The 13,538-nt window shown below is 46.7% G+C and overlaps 1 protein-coding gene across 26 annotated transcripts in view; it reads right to left on the bottom strand.

Annotated features, from left to right (window-relative positions):
• The window catches only part of cacna1aa (calcium channel, voltage-dependent, P/Q type, alpha 1A subunit, a), a 177,668-nt gene that overhangs the window by 89,369 nt on the left and 74,761 nt on the right, over nucleotides 1–13,538 (bottom strand). For 19 of the 26 annotated variants that reach the window (XM_036938866.1, XM_036938880.1, XM_036938883.1 and 16 more), the window contains exons 17-26: nucleotides 13,266–13,333; nucleotides 12,113–12,216; nucleotides 9,477–9,527; nucleotides 7,587–7,722; nucleotides 6,008–6,645; nucleotides 5,464–5,825; nucleotides 5,096–5,231; nucleotides 4,719–4,848; nucleotides 4,290–4,349; nucleotides 3,993–4,099 (exon numbers count right to left, since the gene is read on the bottom strand). In XM_036938866.1, coding sequence (XP_036794761.1) covers nucleotides 3,993–4,099; nucleotides 4,290–4,349; nucleotides 4,719–4,848; nucleotides 5,096–5,231; nucleotides 5,464–5,825; nucleotides 6,008–6,645; nucleotides 7,587–7,722; nucleotides 9,477–9,527; nucleotides 12,113–12,216; nucleotides 13,266–13,333 — 1,792 coding nt within the window. The remainder of the gene's footprint in view (nucleotides 1–3,992; nucleotides 4,100–4,289; nucleotides 4,350–4,718; nucleotides 4,849–5,095; nucleotides 5,232–5,463; nucleotides 5,826–6,007; nucleotides 6,646–7,586; nucleotides 7,723–9,476; nucleotides 9,528–12,112; nucleotides 12,217–13,265; nucleotides 13,334–13,538) is intronic. The other 7 variants (XM_036938891.1, XM_036938885.1, XM_036938887.1 and 4 more) reach the window with 3 other exon arrangements.

Consider the following 13,538-nt stretch of genomic DNA (forward strand, 5'->3'; position numbering starts at 1 on the left):
CCAGAGTAATTAGATCAAAGTGGTGATACAGATCTCCAATGGGAGTACTCGTTCTATCTGCAATGCTGCTTGATTTCAACCAATTGAATAAGGGCACTATCTTTATCCGTTACAGTCTGCTTTGGCCCTGTGAGTTTCACTGTTATCTGACTGATCTATCAGCGTCTCTGTCTGTCTGTCTGACTAATCTATCACAATCTCTCTCTGTCTGTCTTGTTGTCTCTCTGACTGAACTATCAGAGTCTATGTTGGTCTGTCTGACTAATCTATCACAATCTCTCTCTGTCTGTCTTGCTGTCTCTCTGAATGCTCTATCAGAGTCTGTCTGTCTGTCTGTCTGTCTTGCTGTCTCTCTGACTAATCTATCAGAGTATCAGTCTATCTGACTAATCTATCAGAGTCTCTGTCTCTCTGACTAATCTATCAGAGTATCAGTCTATCTGACTAATCTATCAGAGTTTCAGTCTATCTGACTAATCTATCAGAGTATCAGTCTACCTGACGGATCTATCAGAGTATCAGTCTATCAGAGTATCAGTCTATCTGACTAATCTATCAGAGTTTCAGTCTATTTGACTAATCTATCAGAGTATCAGTTTACCTGACTGATCTATCAGAGTATCAGTCTATCTGACTAATCTATCAGTCTCTGTCTATCTGACTGATCTATCAGAGTCTCTGTCTCTGACTAATCTATCAGTCTCAGTCTCTGTCTATCTGACTAATCTATCAGAGTCTCTGTCTATCTGACTAATCTATCAGAGTCTCTGTCTATCTGACTAATCTATCAGTCTCTGTCTCTCTGACTAATATATCAGTCAGTCAGTCAGTCAGTCAGTCAGCCTGTCTGTCTGTCTGTCTGTCTGTCTGTCTGTCTGGACCTTTGTCAAACATTCCATTATACCTTAAGACTAAAAACGCAAGCCTAACACAGAAAGTGAAACACATGAACATACATATACACTCAGATAAACACATATATACAGTATGCAACACATACATACAGGAATATACACATACACATATATATATAGATGCAACACACATATATACATACAGAAAGACACATATATATATGCATGAAATACTCAAACACACACACACACACACACACACACACACACACACACACACACACACACACACACACACACACACACACACACACTTGACAGTGGCACACACATACACACATAGCATGGCAGGATCAGGGTCAGTCCCACAGACAGGGGGTGCCACTGCCACCCTGGAGCACCGGCCACTCAGAGGAAGAGTATGAAGTTGTCCCCGGAAACTGATCTAGGATCATATTTGTTTTTACCAGCCTAACGGGCAAGGTTAGGATTTGTGGGAGGACAATCTGGTCTTAGATCTGTGGTTTGCAACTTCTACCTTGAGTGTCCAAATATTCCTACAAATCATCCTTTCCTTCATCTCCTTCACATGACTGCAGATGTGAAATGATTGGATAGGCAACTGTAATGATGCTAATGCTAGCTGGGCAATGCTAACATTCTGTGAACCTATCCAGTTGGAGATCAGGAAAACGGAGTGAGGAGGAGAAGGAGGAATGTAAAAGGGATTGGTGAACAGTTTGTTTCTCTCCACAGGAGCAGAGTAAAGGAGTGAGGGATGGAGTGAGGGATGGAGTGAGGGATGGAGGGAGGGAGGGAGGGGGGAAGGAGGGAGTATTCTGCAGGCACATCCAGGTATCTTTTTCTATCTTTCTCCCTTAAAGGAGAAGAAAACTTGCATGCCCACTGTAACGGTAATCTGTAACCCCTCTCTTTGGAGGGGAAGCAAAGGGTTAAGCAATGGGAGCTAGTGTTAGGGCCTAGGGAGTAAGGGTGGAAGAAAGGGACCTTCCCTGAGGAGGTATTAGACATACTTGGGAAGATACAAAGCGGAGTGATTTCTGTTTGCGAAACACACAACACCCCTATCAGCTAATGAATGATCCTATAGTCTGAGCTATGATAGGTTCTTCATATGCATTACAGAAATGACTGTTAGTTATAGCCATTCCCATTCTTAGACGCATGTATATGGACCTCAAGTATGTATGCATGCCTATGTGCACATCATCCTCATACCCGTGCTTTCCTTTAGGGTTGGGCTTTCGATTCCATTTTGATTCAGTCAATTCAGATGATCCGTTGAAATGGAATGAATGGTTTTGAAAATATCCCAGTATTTTCTTTGAAGGGGTTCAACATTTCAAATTCAAATCCTGAATTGAGTGAATCAAAATGCCCTGGTCGCCATGTTTTTCCATTGTTCAAAGATCCACCTGTATAAGGGGACTGGGTTAGGGTGGAAAGACTCACATCAATACTGTCAGAATAACTCAAGCACTATGTGTACAGGTAGCATGTACAATAATCAACTCACACGCCTTAACCAATGACTTTATATCATGCAACTATGTATAAATTCATTGTAAAATCATATCCTAGGTCTAAATCAACCAGCCTAGAAAAATCTTGGACACCATTTCAGGCGCCACGGTATACGATAAGAGGTCTGGATCATGAAAAAGCTCATAATTCTAGCACAGTCCAAAAACAACCCTTTTAAGCCTACCCAAATTGTAGCATCACACCCAACCCGACCCATTCCCTTTAGTTTGTTGATCTATCCTGTGTCGGTCCAGGTAGTCACATTAAGACTCAGCATCTCTTTTCAAGAGGGTCAATGTATCAATGTACTATTCCAAGAACTACACCTCTCTTCACTCAACCCCACCTGCCCCCACCCCCACTCCAGCCCTAACACCCTTGTCTCAACCTTAACCCTCTTATTTTTTACCCCATCCTGATCCCGGCTACAACCCCAGCAATTGTCTGGCCTTAGGCCCAGAACTTCTCTTTCCCCAGACCCCCAGCTCCCGTTCCATTTAGCCTTAGACCCAACACTTGTCTTTCCCCACACCCCCAGCTCCCGTTCCATTTAGCCTTAGACCCAGAACTTGTCTTTCCCCACACCCCCAGCTCCCGTTCCATTTAGCCTTAGACCCAACACTTGTCTTTCCCCAGACCCCCAGCTCCCGTTCCATTTAGCCTTAGACCCAGAACTTCCCCCATCCAAACCATTATTTCATTAAGGCACCCTTCTTCATCCCACACCAAGCTCCAGCCCCAGCGAAAGTACCAGCTTCATCACCAGCCATAGCACCTGTCCCACTCCCAGCCCAAGCTCAGGCAGTGGCGTGCAGAAGAAGGAAGCTGAAATACCTGCTCCGTAGGAGGGGTGGAGGAGGGGTGCGGCTCAGGCCCCTCAGCTCCAGAACCGCCCGGGACACTAAAGGGTTACAGGTGCCTGGGGTGGTCCTCACACCCACGGGAGATAAGGGGGAGGAGAGGAGCGAGAGAGGGGGGCATAGTGGACGTTGGGAGAGAAAGGGTGGAGGGGGATAGTGTTGGACCGCAGGGGGGAGAAGTAGAAACGAGGAGCGAGGGAGGCAGGTGAGATGGGGAGCCGGATGAAGGACAGGAGGAGAGGAAAGTGGTTGACTCTGGCGAACGATGATTGAAAGGGGCATTGGGGAAACGGTAGTGCCAGTAGCCTGGGGAGTTGGATGCTATGGGAAGGTTGTGGGAAGGTTGTTGATCGAGTGAGACAGAACAAGACAGAGGAGCTAAGACTGAGACAGAGTGAGACAGGAGAGAGAGAGCGTGGGAGTGTGAACATGAGACAGAACAAGAGCATGGGATATAAAGAGACGAGATAGTGACAGAAGAGAGAGTGAAAGAAGAGAGAGCAACAGAAGAGAGAGCGACAGAGGAGAGAGAGAGAGAGTGGGGCTTTGCTCCAGGGCGCCTGTGAGGCTGTCTGCGTAGTGACATTGTGACCCCTTGCAAGGACAGCAGAGAGAGGGGGCAGAGAGGAGAGGAGAGAGAGGGGGAGATGGGGGAGAGAAGGATATGGGGCAGCAGGCAGGACAAGAGAGAGAGTTGGGGGAGAGGAGATGACGGGGCAGGAGGGTAACTTACGTGAAGGCGAAGGCCACCAGAGCACCACTAACCACTATAAAGTCCAGGATGTTCCACAGGTCACGGAAATAGGAGCCCTGGTGCAACACCAGGCCCAGATCCACCATCTGAGAGAGAGGTGGGTTGGGGGAGGGGGGGGGGGGGGGGGGGGGGAAGAGGGGGAGAGAGAGAGAAAGTGAGAGAGAGTGAGGGGGCGTTAGAGTGAGGGCGACAGAGAGAGTGGATATGTTTTGTTATTGATTGTCTCACGTCAAAAAAATTACAAGTATAGCTAGAGTGAAATAGATTCAGAATTACCTTAATCAACATCTCAAAAGTGAACACTCCCGTAAACACATAGTCAAAGTAGCGCAGAACCTGCATAAAGGGAGAGAGAGGACACAGAGTTAGCAGACGTAAAGTAGAAGCTTGCTAATAGTTCAGTTAGCATGGAGGGTAAAGTAAAAGTTAGCTTATAGCTAAGTTAGCATTGAGGGTAAAGTAGAAGTTAGCTATAATAGCTAAGTTAGCATTGAGGGTAAAGTAGAAGTTAGCTATAATAGCTAGGTTAGCATGGAGGGTAAAGTAGAAGTTAGCTATAATAGCTAAGTTAGCATGGAGGGTAAAGTAGAAGTTAGCTATAATAGCTAAGTTAGCATGGAGGATAAAGTAGAAGCTAGCTAATAGTTAAGTTAGCATGGAGAGTAAATATAAGCTACTACGGAAACAGAGCTTTGAGTGTCTCACATTGTTGCGAGGTGATTCTGGCCAGACGGGGTCTTCTGCTGCCAGGGCGATACTGCTCATAGCGATGGTAGACAGGATTCCAAACTCAAAGAATTTCAGAGTCACAATGTAGTGGCATAGTCTCCGGAACCTAATCACACACACAGACACACACGAGCATACACGTACACACATGCAGACACACACAAGCATGCATGTACACACACACACACACACACACACACACACACACACACACACACACACACACACACACACACACACACACACATTGCAACAAACACAAAAAAATGCATCATTAATATAATTAATAATGAATGTACATGTGTGTGTGATTGTGATTGTGATTGTGTGTGTGCATGCATGTGCCCACATACGGGTTGGTGGTAGAGAGGATGAACATGGAGCTATAGGGAGGCATTGGTTTGGGTCCATCTTCATCACCCTTCTCATCATCATCATCCTCCTTATCCTCCTTCTTAGGCAGAGGCTCCGTGTTAGCATTCTTATTGACTGGAGGGATGCAAGAAAGAGAGGGAGGAGAGAGAGAGACAGAGGGAGAGGGAGGGGGTGGATAGGAGAGGAAAGGACAGGGAAGAATGAAGGGAAGAAACAAGAATTCAGAAATAGCATGGCATGTGTGGCTGTTTCTCAATGTTTTGACTGAAGAAGCGACCTGATAAACCTTGGTCATACACAGTCTCCCTCCATCCCCCTCCCCTCCTCTTCCTTCCCTCTCTCTCACCCTGCAATATGGCATTGTGGGAAGGAAACATGGGTGGTATGTCCACTGCCGTGTGGTCCGGTATCCGGGTGCTACTTCCGTATGCAGGAACCAGGCTTCCATCTAGGCCCAGGTGGGAGCTGCTGTTAGTCAGGTGAGTGTTGAGGCCTGCAGGACCGAAGCCTGGGCCTGGGGTAGTGTGGTTGGCTGGGCTGGGGAGGCCCGAGGCTGGGCAGGGCTGCTGGGTGTAGCCTGGGTGTAGCTTGGGCTGGCTGGTGGCCAGTTTACTGTTCATGACATTGTCCATGTCCTCGCTGTACTGGCTGTCCTGTCTACAGAGGCTCTTCTGGATGGGCCGTGTGGTGGACAGGTTGGGACCATCCCTATAGAGGGAAAGAGAAGGAAAGAAAGAAAGAGAGGGAGAAACGAGAGAGATTGATGGAAGAGAAGGAGTAGGGAAATGTCAGAATGGTTCTGAGAACTACTGTATAAGGACACTGGTTGACAGAGGAAAGTGTGAGTGCGTATACATGTGTGTGTCTGTGTGTGTCAGGGTCTCCCTCACTTCCTGCGGTGTTGCCGCGTCCTCTTCCCCTCACCATCACACCCTGACTGAGTGCCATGGCGATGCCGTCTCTGCCTCCTTTCACCTCCATCACCCCCCTCTTGCTCCCCCTCGCCTTCTCCTTCTGTCCCCCTGCTCTTGTGTCGCCTTTCCCCTCCTCCTCCTCCTCCTCCACCACCTCCACCTCCCCCCTCTTCGTCCTCTGGGGGCATGCGGTGCTGGCGGGGTTTCCTGTGCTCCGATGATCCCACCTGGCCCCGTGGGTGGTGGTGCCTTCTCTGGGGCCTCTCCTCTCCACTCTGTCCCAGCATCGTTGCATCTAGGCGGGTATGGGAGGAGTGGTGGTGTTGGAGCTCCTGGTGCTCCTTGCTCTCCTTACGGCTCCTGCGGCTCTCCGTAGAGTCTGCCCGCTCGTAAGGCCTTCCAGGGCCTGAACCAGACCCTGAGCCCCCACCTCCTCTCTCGTGGACATGTGTCTGCTTGCGGACCAGCTCGTCGGCGTGCTGCTGGCTGAGGCGGGGGTCAGGCTCTTTGGTGGTCTTGTTGGTGTTGTTGTTGCGGTTCTCCTGGGGGTCCACCACTAGAGGGCGGTCTGTGTGGGTCTTCATGTCAGGACGGATGTGGCGGGAGTAGTTCACCTGGAAGAAAGGGGAGGGGGGAGGGAGGGAAAGGTTGGGTTGGGAGAGTTGTAAGCAGGGGACGGAAGAGGAAGGCCAGGCGGAATCAAGGAGAGGCATAATATTGTTAGCATCCCAGAGGTCATATAACCAACCACCTATAACGCTTATTTTTTCAAAAAATGTTTGATTCAATTAATGGTAAATTGACAAAGGCACCAACCAGTATGTTACATTTGGCACCCGGTAATTACCAGGTAGTTATTCATTATGATGAACTATATGAGGTAAGTACCCGAAAGTATCAAGCAGCTTAACTCAGACCAATAAAAAGTGTTACCAACTTTCGTAATTTCTCCCCTTTCTGTGTTCCATCGCTCTCTCCACCCTTCTCCATTTGGTTTGTTGTCTCTTACTGTCTCCCTTCCTCCTTACCCACCTCCCTCCTTACCCCCCTCTCTGGGGTGGCAGGTAGCCTAGAGGTTAGAGTTTGGGACAGTAACTGAAAGGTTGCTTGTTTGAATCCCTGAGCCGGCAAGGTGGAAACATCTGCTGTTCTGCCCTTGAGCAAGGCAGTTAACCCCCACAACAACTGCTCCCCTGGCACCAATGATGTGGGTGACGATTAAGGCAGCCCCCTCACCTCTCTGATTCAGCTTAAATGCGGTAGACACATTTTGATTGAATGCATTCAACTGTGCAACTGACTAGGTATCCCCTTTCCATCCCTCCACTCTCCTTCCTTCCTTCCTTCCTTCCTTCCTTCCTTCCTTCCTTCCTTCCTTCCTTCCTTCCTTCCTTCCTTCCTTCCTTCCTTCCTTCCTTCCTTCCTTCCTTCCTTCCTTCCTTCCTTCCTTCCTTCCTTCCTTCCTTCCTTCCTTCCATCCCTCCCTCCCTCCCTCCCTCCCTCCCTCCCTCCTTGCCTTCCTTCCAGCCTTCCCCCTCCCTCCCTCTCTCCTTGCCTTCCAGCGGTCCTCTGGGTCCAGTTCGTTGTAGAGGGCCTCTCTGCTGGTCATTAGAGTCTGTTTCCTCAGCTCCTTGGTCCTCTGTTCCCACACGGACTTATTACCACCCTTATTGTTCTTCTGCTGCTCCTTACTACAGGGACGGAGAGAGGGGAAAGGATGAGAGGAGGGACAGAGAGAGGGGAAAGGATGAGAGGAGGGACAGAGAGAGGGGAAAGGTTGAGAGGAGGGACAGAGAGAGGGGGACCGAGAGAGGAGGGACAGAGAGAGGGGGGCCGAGAGAGGGGAAGGATGAGAGGAGGGACAGAGAGAGGGGGACCGAGAGAGGAGGGACAGAGAGAGGAGGACCGAGAGAGGAGGGACGGAGAGAGGGGAAAGGATGAGAGGAGGGACAGAGAGAGGGGAAAGGATGAGAGGAGGGACAGAGAGAGGGGGACCGAGAGAGGAGGGACAGAGAGAGGGGGACCGAGAGAGAGGTAGAGGATAGAAGAGATGAGAGATGAGAGAAGAGAGCAGCCGAGAGAAAGAGGAGGGACAGAGAGAGGGGGACCGAGAGAGGAGGGACAGAGAGAGGGGGACCGAGAGAGGAGGGACAGAGAGAGGGGGACCGAGAGAGAGGTAGAGGATAGAAGAGATGAGAGATGAGAGAAGAGAGCAGCCGAGAGAAAGAGGAGGGACAGAGAGAGGGGAAAGGATGAGAGGAGGGACAGAGAGAGGGGGACCGAGAGAGGAGGGACAGAGAGAGGGGGACCGAGAGAGAGGTAGAGGATAGAAGAGATGAGAGATGAGAGAAGAGAGCGGCCGAGAGAAAGAGGAGGGACAGAGAGAGGGGAAAGGATGAGAGGAGGGACAGAGAGAGGGGGACCGAGAGAGAGGTAGAGGATAGAAGAGATGAGAGAAGAGAGAAGAGAGCAGGCGAGAGAAAAAGGAGGGCGGTGAGATGGATGAAAGGTGAGACAGATGGACAGAGCGTTGGATGAAAGGGGAGCGAGGAGAAAAGAGAGGTTAAGAAATAGAGACAGAAAGCATGATGGAGAGCAGAGGAGAAGGAGGGGAGGCAGAGAGGGAGAGAAAAGAGAGGATGGATGGGGAGGTTGAGAGTGTCAAATATCAGGTTAAGCAGTGGTATCTGAGTCAATTTACAAATATACAAACACACAGACATACAGAAACCTACATACGCAGGTATACAGAAATATAAACACAAGCAAATACACAAACACACACTATAGAGCTCACACACACACATGTAAAGGGTCGCCTTGCTGGACCTACAGGGCAGAAACACAGAGCTACTGAAGGAGTATGGTCGACCACAGTTTCCCAAAGCAGTGGGCAGACCAGCCCCACTTTGGGAAACCACACAGAGAGAGGCACAAGATGGAGAATGATATTGAGGCAAGGTTAGAATATTACACAGTTGACCAGGAAACCAAACCCAAAAGGACCCAATGAAGGAACCAAAATGGAATCATCAACAAAAAGACTGAAAATGGAAGTTCTGAGAAAAAAGGGCAAACCTCAGATAACACTCTATTCTCCATATTTTGCACTACTCTTATGAAAGGCTCAGGTCAACAGTAGTGCACTATATGGGGAATAGGGTGCCATTTGAGATGTTGCCAACGAAAGAACCAAAATGGCGCCCCGGCCCCACTAACTCCCTTTCCCAGGGACCACAGTCAACCACAGTAAAGCCACAGCCATACTGCGGGGAGCAGCCAACAGAAAATATACTCAGAATAAGCCAACTCAAAAACCAACAAAAAAGCAAAGGAGTAAAAAAATCAGAATTAGGGGGAGATAATTAAAACAGGATGGTCTAAAGGAGGAGAGGAAAGGAAAAGCGGGCGAAAAGAAACAGAAGGAGTATAAATGAGTAAATACCAGTCCAGAAAGGGGTCGGAAGCGTTGTGACCTGTGCTGTTTACTTTTTCGCTGAGGAGGGAAACAGTTGGTGAGTGACATGACACAGAGAACACACGCCTGCCCAATTCACACTATATGAGCAACCAGAACCTAGCCAAGCAGAGCTGTACTGGGCTGACCTGGCTACGCATCCACCAGAGTGGCTGGAACCATGCTGGAAAGAACCATGCGAAAAAAAGATATATGAGCCAGTACAGTGCATTTAGGGTCGGCCCTATAGTGTGAATGAGGCAACACACTCCTCAAGCCTCCCCAACACACACACACACACACACGCACACACACACACACGCACGCACGCACGCGCGCGCACGCACGCACACACACACACACACACACACACACACACACACACACACACTTTACACTAACAAATACACACACCATTTCAACTCACACTGCTCAGACAACCATCTAGCAATGTCTCTATTCATCTATCTCTCCATTTCTATTCTGTTCTCCTTTTCTTTCTCTTTTGATCTTCCTCTCCTTTCTCTCTCCATTTTTCACCTTTCTTTCTCTTGCACAAACTTTATTTATCCCTCTAGACTTTTCTCATACTTTCTCTATCTCTATCTCTCTATCTCTATCTCATTTCTCTATCTCAGGATCCACATCTCTCTTCCACTACACAGGCGTCCATATCTCTCTAGCTCACATTTTGTTTCTGTTGCACAAATTCTATTGCACTGTCTTCAGAGTATCTACACACCTCTCCATTCATTCTACCAAACACAGACTGCCCTTCAAACAAAGGCAGTTTCTATCTACAACTAGGCAGAGAGACAATCATAGCCAGTTCTCTTACAGCGGATATCTCAAGTCACAAACCGTTACCCAGGTCTTCTTGTTGTCATGACATGTTTACAACATGTGTTATGTCATCATTATAATAGTGTTATGTCATCAATATAAATAGTGTTATGTCATCATTAGAATAGTGTTATGTCATCATCATTATAATGGTGTTATGTCATCATCATTATAATAGTGTTATGTCATCATCATTATAATAGTGTTATGTCATCATTATAATAGTGTTATGTCATCATTATAATAGTGTTATGTCATCATCATTATAATGGTGTTATGTCATCATTATAATGGTGTTATGTCATCATCATAATAATAGTGTTATGTCATCATCATTATAATAGTGTTATGTCATCATTATAATAGTGTTATGTCATCATTATAATAGTGTTATGTCATCATTATAATGGTGTTATATCATCATCATAATAGTGTTATGTCATCATTATAATAGTGTTACGTCATCATTATAATGGTGTTATGTCATCATCATAATAGTGTTATGTCATCATTATAATGGTGTTATGTCATCATTATAATAGTGTTATGTCATCATTATAATAGTGTTACGTCATCATTATAATGGTGTGATGTCATCATTATAATAGTATTATGTCTTCATTATAATAGTGTTATGTCATCATTAAAATCGGTGTTATGTCATCATCATAATAGTGTTACGTCATCATTATAATAGTGTTACGTCATCATTATAATGGTGTTATGTCATCATCATAATAGTGTTATGTCATCATTATAATAGTGTTATGTCATCATTATAATAGTGTTATGTCATCATTATAATGGTGTTATGTCATCATCATAATAGTGTTATGTCATCATTATAATAGTGTTATGTCATCATTATAATAGTGTTACGTCGGCCTTGTGAAGAAGGGGTCAGGTAAAGTGTAACCCATTTAGATCCAGAGAGAAATCTTCTTCCCAGAGTCCCAGACAGGGACTCAGAGTATCTCCTAACCTGCTTTAGCAAGTGTGGAGATTCCAGCTTGGAAAATCCCTGCTTGCAAAGCTATTATATCATCCACATATGCGGATGAATGATATGGATTTATACTGGCATGGTGGGGCAGTGCTAGGAATGACGTCACAGTCACCTCATTAGTGGAAACAATTCCTAGTATTGCTCTATCAGTGCACCTTTAGCTGTCTTGCAGACTAGGAAACATGACCAAGACACAACACACAACAATAGTCAACACACCACACAAAAGTACATATCAAAAGTGGGCTACGTCAGAGATTGACTGAGTGTGCGTGTGTGTGTGTGTGTGTGTGTGTGTGTGTGTGTGTGTGTGTGTGTGTGTGTGTATGTAAGTATTTGCTTGCATGCATACGTGTTCATGTTTCAGAGTAGAAACAACAGTTGTAACCTTACTATAATGGTAGTGGAGGTCAACTCTATGCGTGATATTGGCAGTGTCCCTACATCCTCAGGCTACACTGCTGTGACATTATAAGGGCTGTGGACCATGGACACACTGTGAACTTCACTATGAGAGAACAGAGAGCTGCAGAGAAAGGATCTAAGACTCACTGCTTCCTACTGGAGGAGGAGGAGATCAAACACTGTGTGTGTGTGTGTGTGTGTGTGTGTGTGTGTGTGTGTGTGTGTGTGCGAGCAAGTACGCAGGTATCTGCAGGTCTGTGCGCAGGTATGTGCAGCTGAAGAGTGAACACACTAGGAGAGATGAGGGGGCAAGGATGAGAGAAACAACAGAGAGAGATATGGAAACAGAGAAAGAAAGAGAGATACTTACGCCGCTATGGACATGTTGGCTACAGACTGAGGGCTGACTTCGGCCACCTCCTTGGCTTTTTGCAAAGCATTTTTCTTGGAAGCAGCTTCCTCTTCCTGCTCGTCCTACCAAAGAAAGCGAGTGGGAGAGAGAGAGGGGGAGGAGGGGAGACGGGAAATACATGGGAGGGAGAGAGAGGGGGGGGGTAAAAAGCAGAGATAGAGGAGGTTGATACAGATGGTAGACAGAGTGAGAGAAGAGAGCAATGACCTTTATAGATATAGTTATAGATAGGAGAATAAGGGGCGTTGACAGATACAGATACATGGAGATACAGAAGAAGAGGTGAAGTGAAGAGGGCTGACTCTGGCCCCAAAATCAGACCACGCAAGAATATAGCGTGATGCAGACCAAGTGGGGATTTTTTTGTATGGCGACAATGAGAGAATTTAGAATTTGGTCAATATAAAATGTAATTGCTAATTGGCAAAGTGGGGCTTATTTGATCGAATGTTTAGGTTATTACTGTCACAACCTGGCCATAGAGAGGCTTTTATTCTCTATTTTGGTTAGGACAGGGTGTGACTAGGGTGGGCATTCTATGTTAATTTTCTATGTTTTTGATTTCTGTGTTGTTTGGCCGGGTGTGGTTCTCAATCAGGGACAGCTGTCTATCGTTGTCTCTGATTGAGAACCTTACTTAGGTAGCTCTTGCCCACATGGGTTTTGTGGGTAGTTATTTTCTGTTTAGTGTGTTTTGCACCTGACGGAGCTGTTTCGGTTGTTTCTTTTGTTCCATGTTGTATTTAGTGTTTAGTTTATAAAATAACGATGAACACTTACCACGCTGCATCTTGGTCCTCACCTTCTTCCACCAACGGCCGTTACAATTACTGATATAAGTGGACGCACGTGGTATGCCTGTTGTTCACATGCATATCTGCCCTCTCATTGGCTAGAATGTTCCCGCCTGTTCCCGCCTTACCCGCCTGCCTTCCGCCCCTTGCAGACATTTATTCCCATTGTTAGAGCATTCAGTCCAATATCTGTCAATATACAGATCATTTTTGATGGGGAGCTAGAGCTGACAGGGTGAGAGGTCATGTCCTGAACTGAGGGGTCATTCTATTTGACCCCAGTAGGCTTGGCTCGGTCAGTGTACAAAGTACTGTACCTTAGTGAGTTCCTGTGCGTTGGCCAGATTGTCCACAGCAATGGCCAAGAACACATTCAGCAGAGTGTCTGAGGGCAAAGGGTTAAAGACAGAAACTATACTGTGTGTGTGTGTGTGTGTGTGTGTGTGTGTGTGTGTGTGTGTGTGTGTGTGTGTGTGTGTGTGTGTGTGTGTGTGTATGTGTGTGTGTGTGTGTGTGTGTGTGTGTGTGTGTGTGTGTGTGTGTCAAATCAAATAAAATTTTATTTGTCACATACACATGGTTAGCAGATG

The sequence above is a fragment of the Oncorhynchus mykiss genome, chromosome 12, assembly GCF_013265735.2.
Source record: "Oncorhynchus mykiss isolate Arlee chromosome 12, USDA_OmykA_1.1, whole genome shotgun sequence".
Lineage (NCBI taxonomy): Eukaryota > Metazoa > Chordata > Actinopteri > Salmoniformes > Salmonidae > Oncorhynchus > Oncorhynchus mykiss.